Source organism: Chinchilla lanigera, unplaced genomic scaffold (genome assembly GCF_000276665.1).
Source record: "Chinchilla lanigera isolate Chin_1 unplaced genomic scaffold, ChiLan1.0 scaffold00006, whole genome shotgun sequence".
Taxonomy (NCBI): domain Eukaryota; kingdom Metazoa; phylum Chordata; class Mammalia; order Rodentia; family Chinchillidae; genus Chinchilla; species Chinchilla lanigera.
The window spans coordinates 41177251-41189428 of NW_004955407.1; the positions used below are offsets into that span (position 1 = coordinate 41177251).

The 12178-nt window shown below is 63.1% G+C and overlaps 1 protein-coding gene across 1 annotated transcript; it reads left to right on the plus strand.

Annotated features, from left to right (window-relative positions):
• The first annotated feature begins 331 nt into the window (after positions 1 to 331).
• Dnmt3l (DNA (cytosine-5-)-methyltransferase 3-like) lies at positions 332 to 9715 on the plus strand. Its single transcript, XM_013506088.1, has 12 exons — positions 332 to 359; positions 542 to 631; positions 1074 to 1118; positions 1417 to 1610; positions 1680 to 1792; positions 2109 to 2280; positions 2526 to 2613; positions 3711 to 3799; positions 4544 to 4619; positions 5015 to 5154; positions 8169 to 8254; positions 9325 to 9715. Exons 1-12 carry the CDS (start codon positions 332 to 334, stop codon positions 9491 to 9493), a joined length of 1290 nt encoding a protein of 429 aa, XP_013361542.1. The 3' UTR covers positions 9494 to 9715.
• The last annotated feature ends 2463 nt before the right edge of the window (positions 9716 to 12178 follow it).

Consider the following 12178-nt stretch of genomic DNA (forward strand, 5'->3'; position numbering starts at 1 on the left):
CCCCCAAAGTGCCCTGAGCGTTCCCCCTCCACCCCTCACTCTTTCCCACCCAGCTCGGAGGCTCCTCCCACTGAGGCCCTAAGCCCCGCCCCAGTGCTCACACACCTGGGCCCTATCCTAGCCCCTGCTTTTCCAGACCTTTCCACTCTCAGCTCCGCCCCGATGCAAGTCCCTCCCCCCGGAGCCCCTCCCCCCAGCTACAGCTTCCGGGGCCTCCTGTCCCACGCCTGACCCTGCCCGCGCACCACGTGCTCCTCAGCGCCCCCCACGTGCTCCTCAGTGCTCCCCACTGCCACCCCGGTGGCTCTGGAAGGCACTGTTCGCTGGCTCCATGGCCCTGGACGGCCGCCCGGCTGAGGGTGGGTGACGGCGCCTTGTGAGCCCCGGGGTGCTGCTCATCCTGGCCTGTTCTTGGGGCCAAGGGGGACACCGGGGGAGGAGGGGGCAGGCTGGGTGTTCCTCTCGCAGGGGGCACGGCTGGGCAGGGTCTGGGGGTCCCGACCTGGGCTGAGCCTGGCTGTTTCCTCCTCCCGTGCCCCAGCGCTGGCCCTGGAGGCTGAGCGTGGTGTGGACATGATCCTGCTGGGCTCCAGCAAGCGCCTGCGTTCCCCTGCACGCAGGCGGGGCAGAGGTAAGGGCTCCTCCCTGGGGACTGGGCTCAGGGCCGTGCCAGGGCAGGTCACATGGCACCCAGGCCCCAGACAGAAAGACGAACTTCTGTCCCATCCACCACCTAACCAGGCCCGACTGCTTAGATTCCAGGACCAGGTGGTTCAGGGTGGTGCTTGTGCCAGGCACAGTGGCTCATGGCTATATCCTAGCGCTCTGGGAGGCTGAGGCAGGAGAATCACAAGTTCAAGCCCAACCTAGGCAATTTAGCAATCTGACAATTTGTCTCAAAAATTAAAAATTTTAAAAAGGGCTGGGATGTAGCTCCATGGGAAGGCCTGAATAGAATCCCCAGTACACAAAGACGGAAAACAGACTCTGTCACCCCCACGTGCCGTCGGGACCACTTTGTTCAAAGTGGGAGCGGGGAAGGAAGGCGCTCCTCTCTCCCTCTCTCTCCCCAGAGCTCATCGCCTACGAAGTCACAGTGAACCAGCGAGACATAGAAGGTGAGCTTGCCCTGGCCCAAGACGCTTTTTTTTATTTGGCTTGGTTTGGGGGTGGCGCTGGGAATTGAACTCAGGACCTTGTACTTGCCAGGCAGGCGCTGTGCCGCTGAGCTATATCCCCGGCCCTTGGCTTGTTTTGTAGAGACAAGGTCTTCCTTTGTAGCTCAGGCTGGCCTTGAACTCACTGTGTAGCTCAAGTTGGCCTTGAACACCCTGCAATCCTCCCGTCCCAGCCTCCTGAGTGCTGGGATGACAGGCGAGCGCCTCCGCGCCCGGCCTTGCGTCTTGTCCTTATAACCTCGGGCCCTCCGCTCCTGCTCTGCAGGCTTCTTTTCTTCCACGTTGTGCAGATGTGTTGCCCCTTGGGCCCTTGGTCCACTCTGCACCCCAGCTTTGCCCTGTGTCTCTTTAGCTATCTGCCTCTGCTGTGGAGGTCTCCGGGTGCACACACAGCACCCCCTGTTCGAAGGAGGAATGTGCGCCCCGTGCAAGGTAAGGTGGGGGCCAGGCGGGGCTCCCTAGCCCAGGAGCAGGGATGGGAACCCACCTCGGTCTCCCCAGGACAGGTTCTTGGAGGCCCTGTTTCTTTACGACGATGACGGGTACCAGTCCTACTGCTCCATCTGCGCCTCGGGAGGCATGCTGCTCATCTGCGAGAACCCTGAGTGCACGCGGTGAGGCCGCCCCGACTGCCCCCTCTGCCCCCCGTCCGCCACACCTCTCCTTGCTTTCCCGGAGCCCGGCATCCAGGGTGCAAGTGCCCAGAGAGTTGCACCTGCAGCATTTCTGCAGCATCCGGCCCTGGGGATTGATCCCGAGGCCTTTACACTGAACCACATTTCCAGCCCTTAAAAAAAAAAGTTTTTAAATTTTGAGAATTGTTAAGTTGCCCAGGCAGTGCTGGAACTTGCCATCCTCCTGCCTCAGCCTCCAGAGTGCTGGGGTTGCTGGCATCCCCGGCACGCGTGACCTAGTTTCTGCTGACCCCAGGTGCTACTGCTTTGAGTGCCTGGACGCGCTGCTGGGCCCAGGGACCTCGGACAAGGTGCACAGCATGCACCACTGGGTGTGCTTCCTGTGCCTGCCCTTCCGGGGCAGCGGGCTGCTGCGGCGGCGGCGGAAGTGGCGAGACCAGCTGAAGGCCTTCCACGACCTCGAGGCGGTGAGGATGCGGGCAGGGCAGCCGCGGGTGCCATCCTCCCCGGCGCTTGACGAGGCTGAGGCTCTTTCTGTCTCCCACGTGGGTGGCCTATTCCTCAGATCCGTTTAGCATGGTGATCAGGGTCTTGCTCTGTAGCCCAGGCTGGCCTTGAGCTCACAGCGATCCTTCTGCTTCAGCCTCCTGAGTGCTGGGGTGACAGGCGTGCACCACCACGCCTGGGTCTTTCCTCTTCTCTTTCTTCATAGAAAAGCCCCGAGCAGATGTACAAAACGGTGCCTGTGTGGAAGAGACAGCCGGTGCGGGTGCTGTCCCTGTTCGGGAACATTAAGCAGGGTGAGCACAGCGACACCCTGCAGGCTCCCCCAGGAAGCGGGAGTGGGTGGACCTTACGGCCTCTCCAGCATCTGCGTCTGGGGCTGGGGCATAGAAAGGAACCCTCACACCCCCACTGACCGCAGGGCGTGAGCTCCTAAGCCAAGAGACCGCGGACCCTTGCAGGGAACGTGGCAGTGAGGAGTCCATCCGTTGGTCCCCCAGTCAATCAGGAAAGGGAGGGAGAGGTCTCTGGGGGGCTGCGAACCAGAGCCCAGATAGGGACGCCCAAGCCCAGGGAGGGGGCAAGAAGGGGAAGGGGGGAGCGGGAGGAGGAGGCGGCCAACCTTGCAGGGCGCAGAGTGGACCTCCTTCCCGGCTGGGGAGCATCGGCGTGAAGTCCGCAGCAAGAGCACTCGGCCCCCAGCCCCTCCGGCACCCAGGTCTCCGTCCTGCCTGGCTGCAGCTCCTTGGAGACTGCACCCAGTCCCCTGGAAATGTTGGAAAGATACCAGAGCCCCCGGCCGGGTCACATCCTGTCTGCATCCCACAGAGTGGGTCCCGCACGGTGTGAGAGCCCACGCTGTGGCCGTGATAGCATCAGCACCCCCCTCCCCGTCAGGGACAGGCGCCTAAGACACAGCAAGGGCCTGGCCTGCCCACGAGCCTGCTGCCGGCACAGGGCTGCAGGAGCCCGGCCTGCTCTGGGTCACCCGCCCGGCTGATGAGGCCAGCCGGGACCTTATCACAGCCCAGAGATGCCCGCTTACGCCACACCCTGCTGGACTTGCAGTACTTGGGGACCTTTGCCGGTGGCTTTGGTTTTGTATAGTTTCTGGAGTTTGGGGCAGTACTAGGGGTTGATCCCCCCTTTTCTCTTTCCTTTTTTTCTTGAGATGGGTCTCACTGAGTCACTGTGTTTCCCCAGCAAGGTTCGAGCTCACGGTCCTCTGCTCGGCCTGCACACCGCCTGCTCGCTTATCTCAATGCAGTGAGCTCCGCCCTCAGCACGCCCGCCCTTAGGGGCAGGCAGCTCCCTCACTGGCCGCAGGATGGTCGCTGGACGCCCTGCTGGGCGAAGTCCACAGCAGCCGTGCCTTCCTGCTCTTTCCCTCCAGAGCTGACGAGCTTGGGCTTTCTGGAAACCGGGTCCCAGGCGGGGCGGCTGAGGCACCTGAAGGATGTCACCGACGTCGTGCGCAGAGACGTGAGCAGCCCTGGCTCGGCCCGGGAGGGAGGGGTGCTGGCTGGATGCAGACCTGCTGGTCTGGGCCAGGCCCTTGGTGGGCGTGGCATGTGCATTCCTGTGGCCCAGCCCAGGGACAGAGCTTGGCCTTAAAATCCAGGGGCTGGCTCCCGCTGCCCTGAGCGGGTGCTGCCCACCGCGGACTAAGCCCACAGCGTCCTCCAGAGGAGCATGCTGAGTCTGCACGTGAACAGCTGCGGAGCTGACAAACGTCCTCACCCACCTGTGCCCGTGGGGACCCCTCCTCTCCGACTGCTGCTCGCCTGACTGGGGGAGGTCGGGGGGGGGGGTTCTCGAGTGCTTGTGGCCTCTGGGGGCCCGGTAGGGTGAGGTCCCACTTGGGGGTATCCTTGGCAGACGGGAAGTGTCCCCTGCGCTGTCCACCCCCGCCGCTGGCCACTGGCTCCCAGCAGGCTGATGACACAGGAGAGTGCTTGGGCCGGTGGGGGCCTCGTGCAGACCCCCCAGGACCAGCTCAGAGGCGTCCTCCTGACGCCGGTGCTCCTCTTCGATGCCCACTGTCCCGGGCCTGCCCTGAGGGCCTGGTGGGCTCTGCTCCCGCCTTGCGCTTCCTGGGTGGAGATGTCCCGGGTGCATGTTGCCTGCCCCCGGCCCTTTTGTTGACTCAGCATGGGCAGAAGGCGCCCTGCCTCTCGGTGACAATGCCCCTACCCGAGGACGCTGCCCACTGTCCCCGCCCCACAGGTGGAGGAATGGGGCCCGTTCGACCTCGTGTACGGCTCCACGCCCGCTCGGGGCCACACCTGTGACCGCTCTCCTGGTAAGACACGCATGGGGCCAGGGGCGGTGGTCTCCGGGGTATCTCATGCCCACCCTGCCGCCTCTCTTCTGCCAAATGTGTATTTAAACCAGGCCTGGCCAGCTGTCGCCAACGCGTGCCCAGGGTGTGCAGCAGGGACATTTTGACGTAAACAGATCTTGTGAAGCCACAGCAAGGCTTGCTGGTGTCCATGCCTAGCCCTCCCTGCCCCACCGGCTGGCCCGTGTGCCCATGTGGCTCAAGGTGGCAGTGCTCTGGAGTGGTGACCAAGGGGCAGGGCTGATGGCATCCCCGCCCACCCAGGCAGTGGTCCACCCCACCCCAGGGCCTCCCTGGAGTCCACGGCCCTGGCGTGGGCAGTGGATGCCCCAGATGTGCCCTGTGTCTCCCGGCAGGGTGGTTCCTGTTCCACTTCCACCGGCTGCTGCAGTACGCGCGGCCCCCGCCCAGCAGCCCACAGCCCTTCTTCTGGATGTTCGTGGACAACCTACTGCTGACCAGCGAGGACCAGGCCACCGCCACCCGCTTCCTGGAGGTGCCACTGGGCGGGGGCAGGCGCCTTTGGGCTGGGGGGGTTCAGGAGGAGCCAGGCTGGTGCTGCTTGCCCGAGTTGCCTGGGAGGCCATCTCATGTCACACACTCCCGTGCCCTTAGGGCACGGCCCAGGGTCACCACCTCCGCCAGTCTGTGCACACCCTGAGCACACCCGAGTGTGTATACACACTGCACGTACCACAGTGCACTTAGCACAGTACTCTGCATGCACACATGCGCACACTGGGAACACACACGCACACACGCATACACACGCACACACACACACACACACACAGAGCCTTCACAGCACCTGGGCCTTGCTCCGGTGGGCGCAGCAGCCAGTGCCCGGGACTGAGCCTGGCGGGGGTTCCAGGAGCATCGTAGATGGCCTCAGGGGAGGGGACAGCGAGGCCAGGCCAGCGGGTCCAGAGGAGGACGCCAAGAGTGGGGGCCTTGGCCAGCTGCAGAGCAGGGAGCGCGGGGTCTGTTGGTGCCAGGGCGTGGCTGGGTGGGGCTCGGAAGCAAACCAAGCAGGCGGAAGGGAGCACGTGCCCGCCGAGGGTGCTCATGGGGTGCCATCTCGTGCGCTGCAGTTGGGTGGCCGTGGGTGTCGGCTGATCACGCAGAGGCTCTGGACGGGGCAGGGACTTCAAGCGCTGAAGCGGGACCTCGGGGGACTTTCCTCCCATGCCCTGGCCAGGGCTGGCACTCCTCCCTGTGGGTGCCCCTAACTCATGCTCCTAGAAAGCCCCCATCTCCACTCCAGCTCCCTGCTGGCTGCCAGGGTCCCGGGGCGAAAGTGGACGCCCCAGCTCTCTGCTGCCCACCCTGCCTCCTCGCCCTGCACTGTTATGCCCTCTTCCGGCTTTGCCTTGAGTTTGGGTGTCGTGGGTCTCAGACATCACCACATCACCAACAGTTCCCCCTGGGTCTGGGCCCAGCCCGGCGGGTGCACCCTGAGCGCTGGTCCTATTCTCCACCAGCTATGCCCAGCGCTGGTCTCTGCTTTTCCTCCTGTGCTGAGGGGCGCCTTTTGTTCGATCATCTAACTGGCTTAGGTTTGTGTGCCTGGAGTTACTGATTCCCTACATTCACGTGGCTCGGGGTACCTGACTGGACTGCTTTATCCGTCGTGGCGTTTTGTTGCTGTTGTCGTTTTCGTCTTTTTGAGGCAGGGTCTCGCTGTGCAGTTCAGGCTGGCCTTGAGCTCACTTTGTAGGCCAGGCTGGTCTCAAACTCGCAACGATCCTCCTGCCTCAGCCTCCCGAGTGCTGGGATTACAGGAGTGCACTGCCACCGTGCCCCGAAGTAGTGGTTTTCAGTTGCTCTCAGGTTTTCTGTGTATTTGGTCAGATGGTTGTCAACAGCGACCGCCGTCTCCCTCATCCTTTTCTGGCTGGGAGTCTCGAGGAGGCACCAGGCCCCGTGGAGGTGTGCCATCACTGCAGTGGCAGGTGTCCTCTCCTGTCCCGGTCCCCATGCTTCCAGGGTCCCTGAATTTGTCATCTGGTGTGGAGGCTGCGGTCAGCACAGTGCGCTATGCTGAGGAAGTTCCTGTTGGTGCCTGTGGCTTCGACTATTTCATCAACAGTGGCTGTTGGACTTTGTTCAAGGGTCATGTGTATGACGATAATTGGGTAATTTCCTGTTCAGATCTGTTAATAGGATACAACATACAAACAGATTTCATAGCAACCATCCTTGCATTCATGGGGAAAACCCACACACTGAGCTGTATCCCAGCCCATTTTACTTTATTGTATTTTAACTTAATATTTTATTTTATTTATTTTGAGGCAGGATCTTGGTCACTCCCTGAGTGGCCCAGACTGGGCTCAAACTGTGTGCTCTTACTGCCTCAGCCTCCCACAGTGCTGGGATTACAGGCCTGCACAGATGTATCTGGCCGTCACTCTTTCTTACAGTGTGTCACTGAGCTCCTCGAGCCCAGCTCCGTTTAGGGTTCCTTGCATTGTCGAGCGCAGGAGGGCTGTGTGTGCGCTCTCTTGCTTTGTGGGCGCACGTGTTGTCAGCTTTTGATTTCTGTGAACTTGCTTCATAAAAATACATGAAACGGGCGAAGTCATGGGAAACCCTCACTCCTCCTGGTACCCTGGAGTCTTCTGTGGAAGGTGACCACGAGGCTTTTCTCTTTTCCAGGGCCTGTTTTCCTAGAATGTAACCCATTTCACCTGTGTCTTAAACAGCACCCTCACAGACCTGGGCAATGGCCGCTCGGCCGTCTTGCTCTGCTCCGAGTCTGTGGGCCCCTTTGGACATCTCATCCCCTAAGACCACTGCTGCAGTTCAGTCGTGGCCGCTGGGGTCGGTGTTTAAGCCCCACTCACTATCAGAAGCCTGCCTCTGTCATGCGTGCCGTGGGTCCCCCGAGGCCTGCATCCCTCGGCCCGGCAGCACGGGGCAGCAGACCCGTTTCCGTCTCAGACGAGCACATGTTCGGGTCAGAGGCTGTGTGGAGGGAAACCTCAGGGCCTCTCTTGTGGGCCGAAGCCTGGCCGAGCGAGTGCCCTTCGGCAGCGTCTCTGCCGCCTCAGATCTGCACTCCAGGCCTGCCCCAGGACCAGTCAGGACACAGGAAGCGAGTCTAGCCTCTTGCCTCAGTTTCTCCTGCAAGCCTCTGCCTTTCTCAGCTGCCCTCCCAACGGGGGAAGGTCTGTCTCCTCCTGTTCTCCTCCCCAAGGATACTCGGGGGAGCCCTCGTCAGCTGGCAAAGCCCCCCACACCCTAGGGCCATGCGCCTGACTCTAGAAACTGGGCCTCTTGCTGTGGGGAGACCGCTGCTCTCGGGTGAGGGACAGCGCCCGTGCCGTGGAGCTGGGGGCCGCTGGCCTCGGGGTCAAGTCTGCCCATGCGTGGTGCATAGCAGTGGGTCAGCCTGGCTCTTGTGGGACGGCTGGCAGGACACAGTGCGACAGGTTAGCAGTACCACTCGGGTCGGCATCCAGACCGCGAGCGGGGTTCCGGCAGCTGACGCACAGCCCCTTCCCGCAGACGGAGCCCACCACCCTCCAGGACATCCGAGGCCAGGTCCTGCACGGCGCCGTGCGTGTATGGAGCAACATCCCGGCTGTGAGGAGGTATCGGGGGCTGAGGGGACATGACCCTGCTGTGGGGTCGCGGGACAGGGGCCCACCCACGTCTGCTCAGCCTCCCCGCACTCACGGTGCCCCACGCCGTGGTCTGGCCTCCGTCCTGCACAGGGACCCCAGCCATGTCCTGGTGACAGCAGGCTCCACGCAGCCCTGCGCACACCACTCACGCATTCACACCCACACGTGGCTCAGGACGCCCAGCAGGGGCTGCGCTTTCGGCCTGGACACTGCCTCCCCACTTCCCCCCCACCTGTGTCCTGTGACCTGGCTGCAGTAGCCGCCCTCCCAGCCATCCCAGGACCGCAGAGGTGGTGCGGGCTTCTCTGTAATGCTGTCCTCCCGGCACCTGGTGCCCCCGCCCGACGCCTTCCCCTTGGGGCCCTGTGGGAAGGAGGAGACGGGGCTGCCACCCAATGTGGCCAGTGGAGCAGCCAGGCCACTCTTCCCTCCACAGCCGTGGGTCCCCGTGGGCGCTGCCAGGGTTGGGCCCTCAGCCCACAGCTGCCCCTCCCAGGCCTGGCCCAGCCCCTGAGCTCCTGCTACACCACCCGCTCAGAGCCCTGGGGCAGCTGAGGCCTGGGCACCCTGGACCCCACGCTGGGGTGCCGGTCCATCATGAGATGACACCAGTGCCATCCCTGAGGTGGCCACAGATGGCCCCCAGCTGCCCGGGAGAGGGTGTGGGCATTGCGTGTCGGGCCCCATCCAGTGGGGGCCTGGCTGCACTGTAGGGGTCCAGAGGGCCTGTGTTTGAAGCCTACCTCCCTTCGGAGGCTACTTAATCACTGGGTCCCTGGGAATGCTGGGGACATCCCGAGGTTCTGATGACCTCTGCCCCTGTGTCCCATTGCCTCGGTGGCTGGTGTCCACTCCCAGGGGCCCCTGGGCTCCCTCTCCATGGGAGCACACCCTGCCTGGCCCTGTCCCCAGCCACCCCGAGGCAGGCAGGAGGTGCAAAGTGGACCGGCCTGTCACCCCGCCCCTCCTGCCCTGCGGGCTTTGGCCCCGCCTGGCAAGTGGCCGCACGCCCGTGACGTTGCCCCTTTCCTTGGCAGCAGGCACTCAGCCCTGGCCCCCGAGGAGGAAGCGTCCCTGCTGGCCCACGTCACCCGGGGCACAGAGCTCAGCGCCCGGGGCCCCGCCTCGCTTGTGAAGAACTGCTTTCTCCCACTTCGAGAATATTTCTCATATTTTTCTCAGAATTCACTTCCTCTTTATAAGTGAGTTGGTTCACCGTGAAGAAAGGGAAACTTTTCCTAGAACAAAGAAAAGCGCCCTCAAGATTGTCGTCTTTCCTCTGCAGATTTTTATCTTTTCCCATGGCTGGCTTTGGGGATTCTGGGGGCGGCAGGGCCCCCACCCCACTCCTGGGGCGGCAGGGTTGTACTTCCTGGAGGGCTTCTCTGTTCCCGTGAGGAAGTAGAAATACAGTTCTTTAAGGTGTTTCTTGGCCTGTCCTGGTTTTTGTTCCTGGGGCGCGTTGGCCAACGGGTCCCTGGGTGCGTCACGCGCAGCTGCTCCAGCTGATAGCTGAGAGCCCTCACCCCCCTCACCAGCACCCACAATGCCCCAAGCTGCCCTCGGCAAAGCAAGATCTTGCAAAGCCACAAACCATGTGGCACTTCGGCCTCCTACTGGGGTGAGGGACAGTGCGCGCAGGAGCAGGATCCCAGCAGCCCCCCGCAGTTCAGTCCCCCGAGGCAGCAGAGAGCAGGCCGGCTTCCCGGCGCTCATGAGGCGTCCCACAGGGATTCCTCCCTGGTGAGTCAGGGCCGGCGCCCAGGCGAACAGGCTCAGCCAGGAGTGGGGACCCTGGGGCCAGCACGGCTGCCTGGCGGGTCTGTGAGCGTCCCCTCGTGCAGCAGCAAGGTGACCCCAACATGGCTGAGTCGGGACCCACCCTGGGCCATCAGGCAGGCCCGACACGTTGTTGCTGACATCTTCACGAGCGGGAGGCAGACAGAGACGCGACATACCGAGGGGACGCCATTGTGGCCACAGTACAGGGACACCGGGAACCACAGAGGTGGGAGGGGGCTGGCTTCACTGTCACGCCTCTGGTGAAGCAGTGATCTCAGGCTTCCTGCCTCCAGGGTGGGGACAGGAAGTGCTGCTGTAGTGTTGGAGCCACCAAGTGTGAGTGTGGGGGGTGACAGCAGCCCCGGAGCTCTTGTACCCCGGGAAGAGGCCGCCGTCCACAGAGCAGGGCCCGGGCTGAGGCCAAGCCATGCAGTTTCCCCCCAGGGGACTTCAGCTTCCAGCGTGCTCACAGCCCCGAAGGGGGCACATCTGTGCTCCCAGGCCGCCTGGCCCCTCAAAGGAACCGTCCCTCACCCAGCGCCCCTGCCCTCGCACCCCAGAAGCCTCTTCCCGGGGTACGGGGGCTCCAGCACCACGCCCGTCCCACCACGCCACGAGGATCAGGCCAGGAGTCCCTGAAGCGAGGCGCATCTGATCCGCCTAGGTGTGGCTCCGGGCTCTGAGCCTGGGGCTGCACTCATCCTGACAGCTTCCCCAGTGCCTCGGACTTCCACCTGCACCTGCCCTGCGGCAAACCCTACTTTCCTGCAGGTCACACCCCCAGCGCACAGTGCACCTCTGGTCCCCTCTCCCTCAGGATGGGACGGGCTGGCCCACCGCTCTCAGCCCTGCATCCGCCGTCCTCCGGGCTCCCTCCACACAGCGCAGGGGAGCTGCTGTCCCCTGGAATCCCTCTCTGCCTCGCTCCTCCTGTCTGATCCTCAGGAATGCTAACTTTCGGGAGATGACCTTTACTTTTCCTTTTGGGGGGCTGGCACTGAGGACTGAACCCAGAGCCTTCACACTGAGTTACATGCTAGGGTTTTTAAGCTTTGTTTTGTGTTGTTTTGTTTTTAACTTTTTTTTTTTTTTTTTTTTTAGGGTCTTTTTTTTTTTTTTTTTTTTTTTTTGAGACAGGGTCTCACTATGTAATTCAGGCTGGCCTTGAACTCTCTTGTGCAGCCCAGGCTGGCCTTGAACTCAGTGATCCTCCTGCCTCAGCCTCCCGAGTGCTGGGATTATAGGCTTGGGCAACCACACCTGGCTGATTTTTTTTTTAACTTTTGAGACAAGTCTCACTGAATCACTAAGTTGCCTGGGCCAAGTTGCCTGTTTGGCATCCTCCCGACTGAGCCTCCCAGCATGCTGGAATTCAGGTATGCTCCACCACGCCCACTGAGCCGGCAATTTCTGTCCTTTGGGAAGCTGTTATCCAGAGGGCTCCACCAGGGACTGCGCGCTAAGCCCGTGCCGGAGGGACGACCTCCGTGTGGGGCGCGGGACAGAGATCCTCTGCCAGAGATCCTCAGCCAAGGCCCCGAGCAAAGGCAGCTGGGGCTGCAGCCCCCAGGGCCGTGGGGTGGTGACAGGACACACCCCTGCCCTGCTCCCTGGGACCGGAGGCTGCTCACCGAGCTGGGTGCGGGGTGCCGCCGCTGCCCAGGGTTTGTGGCGCGGGGGAGCTTCTGCAGGGAGGGATCCTCTGTCACCTCGCTGGCACGGCCTGCGAGCGGGGCAGGGGCACCGAGGCAGTGCAGGGGCCGGGGCGTGGGAGGGGAAGCAGCCCTTCGCCCAGGCCTGGCCACAGCCTTCCCAGCGCGGGTGCCAGGGAACCCGGCGGGAGAAACGCGCGCCGCGGGCCGCGAGGAAGGGAAGGGGAGAGGAGGAGTCGGGGAGGAGGGAGCCGCGGCTTTCCCGGGGTGCACCTCCGGGCCTTTCGCCGGCAAGCGTGCCCCTGGGCACGGCGGGACCTCGAAGCCAGGGCCGGGCATGCGGAGCTGGGGCAGAGGCCGAGCGCGCCCTCCTCTCCTCCGCGCAGGCACTCCTTCCTCCGTGCCTGCCTCGTCCCTTCCCTGGGGACGCAGACGCCCGCCCGCGCGTGCTCGGAGC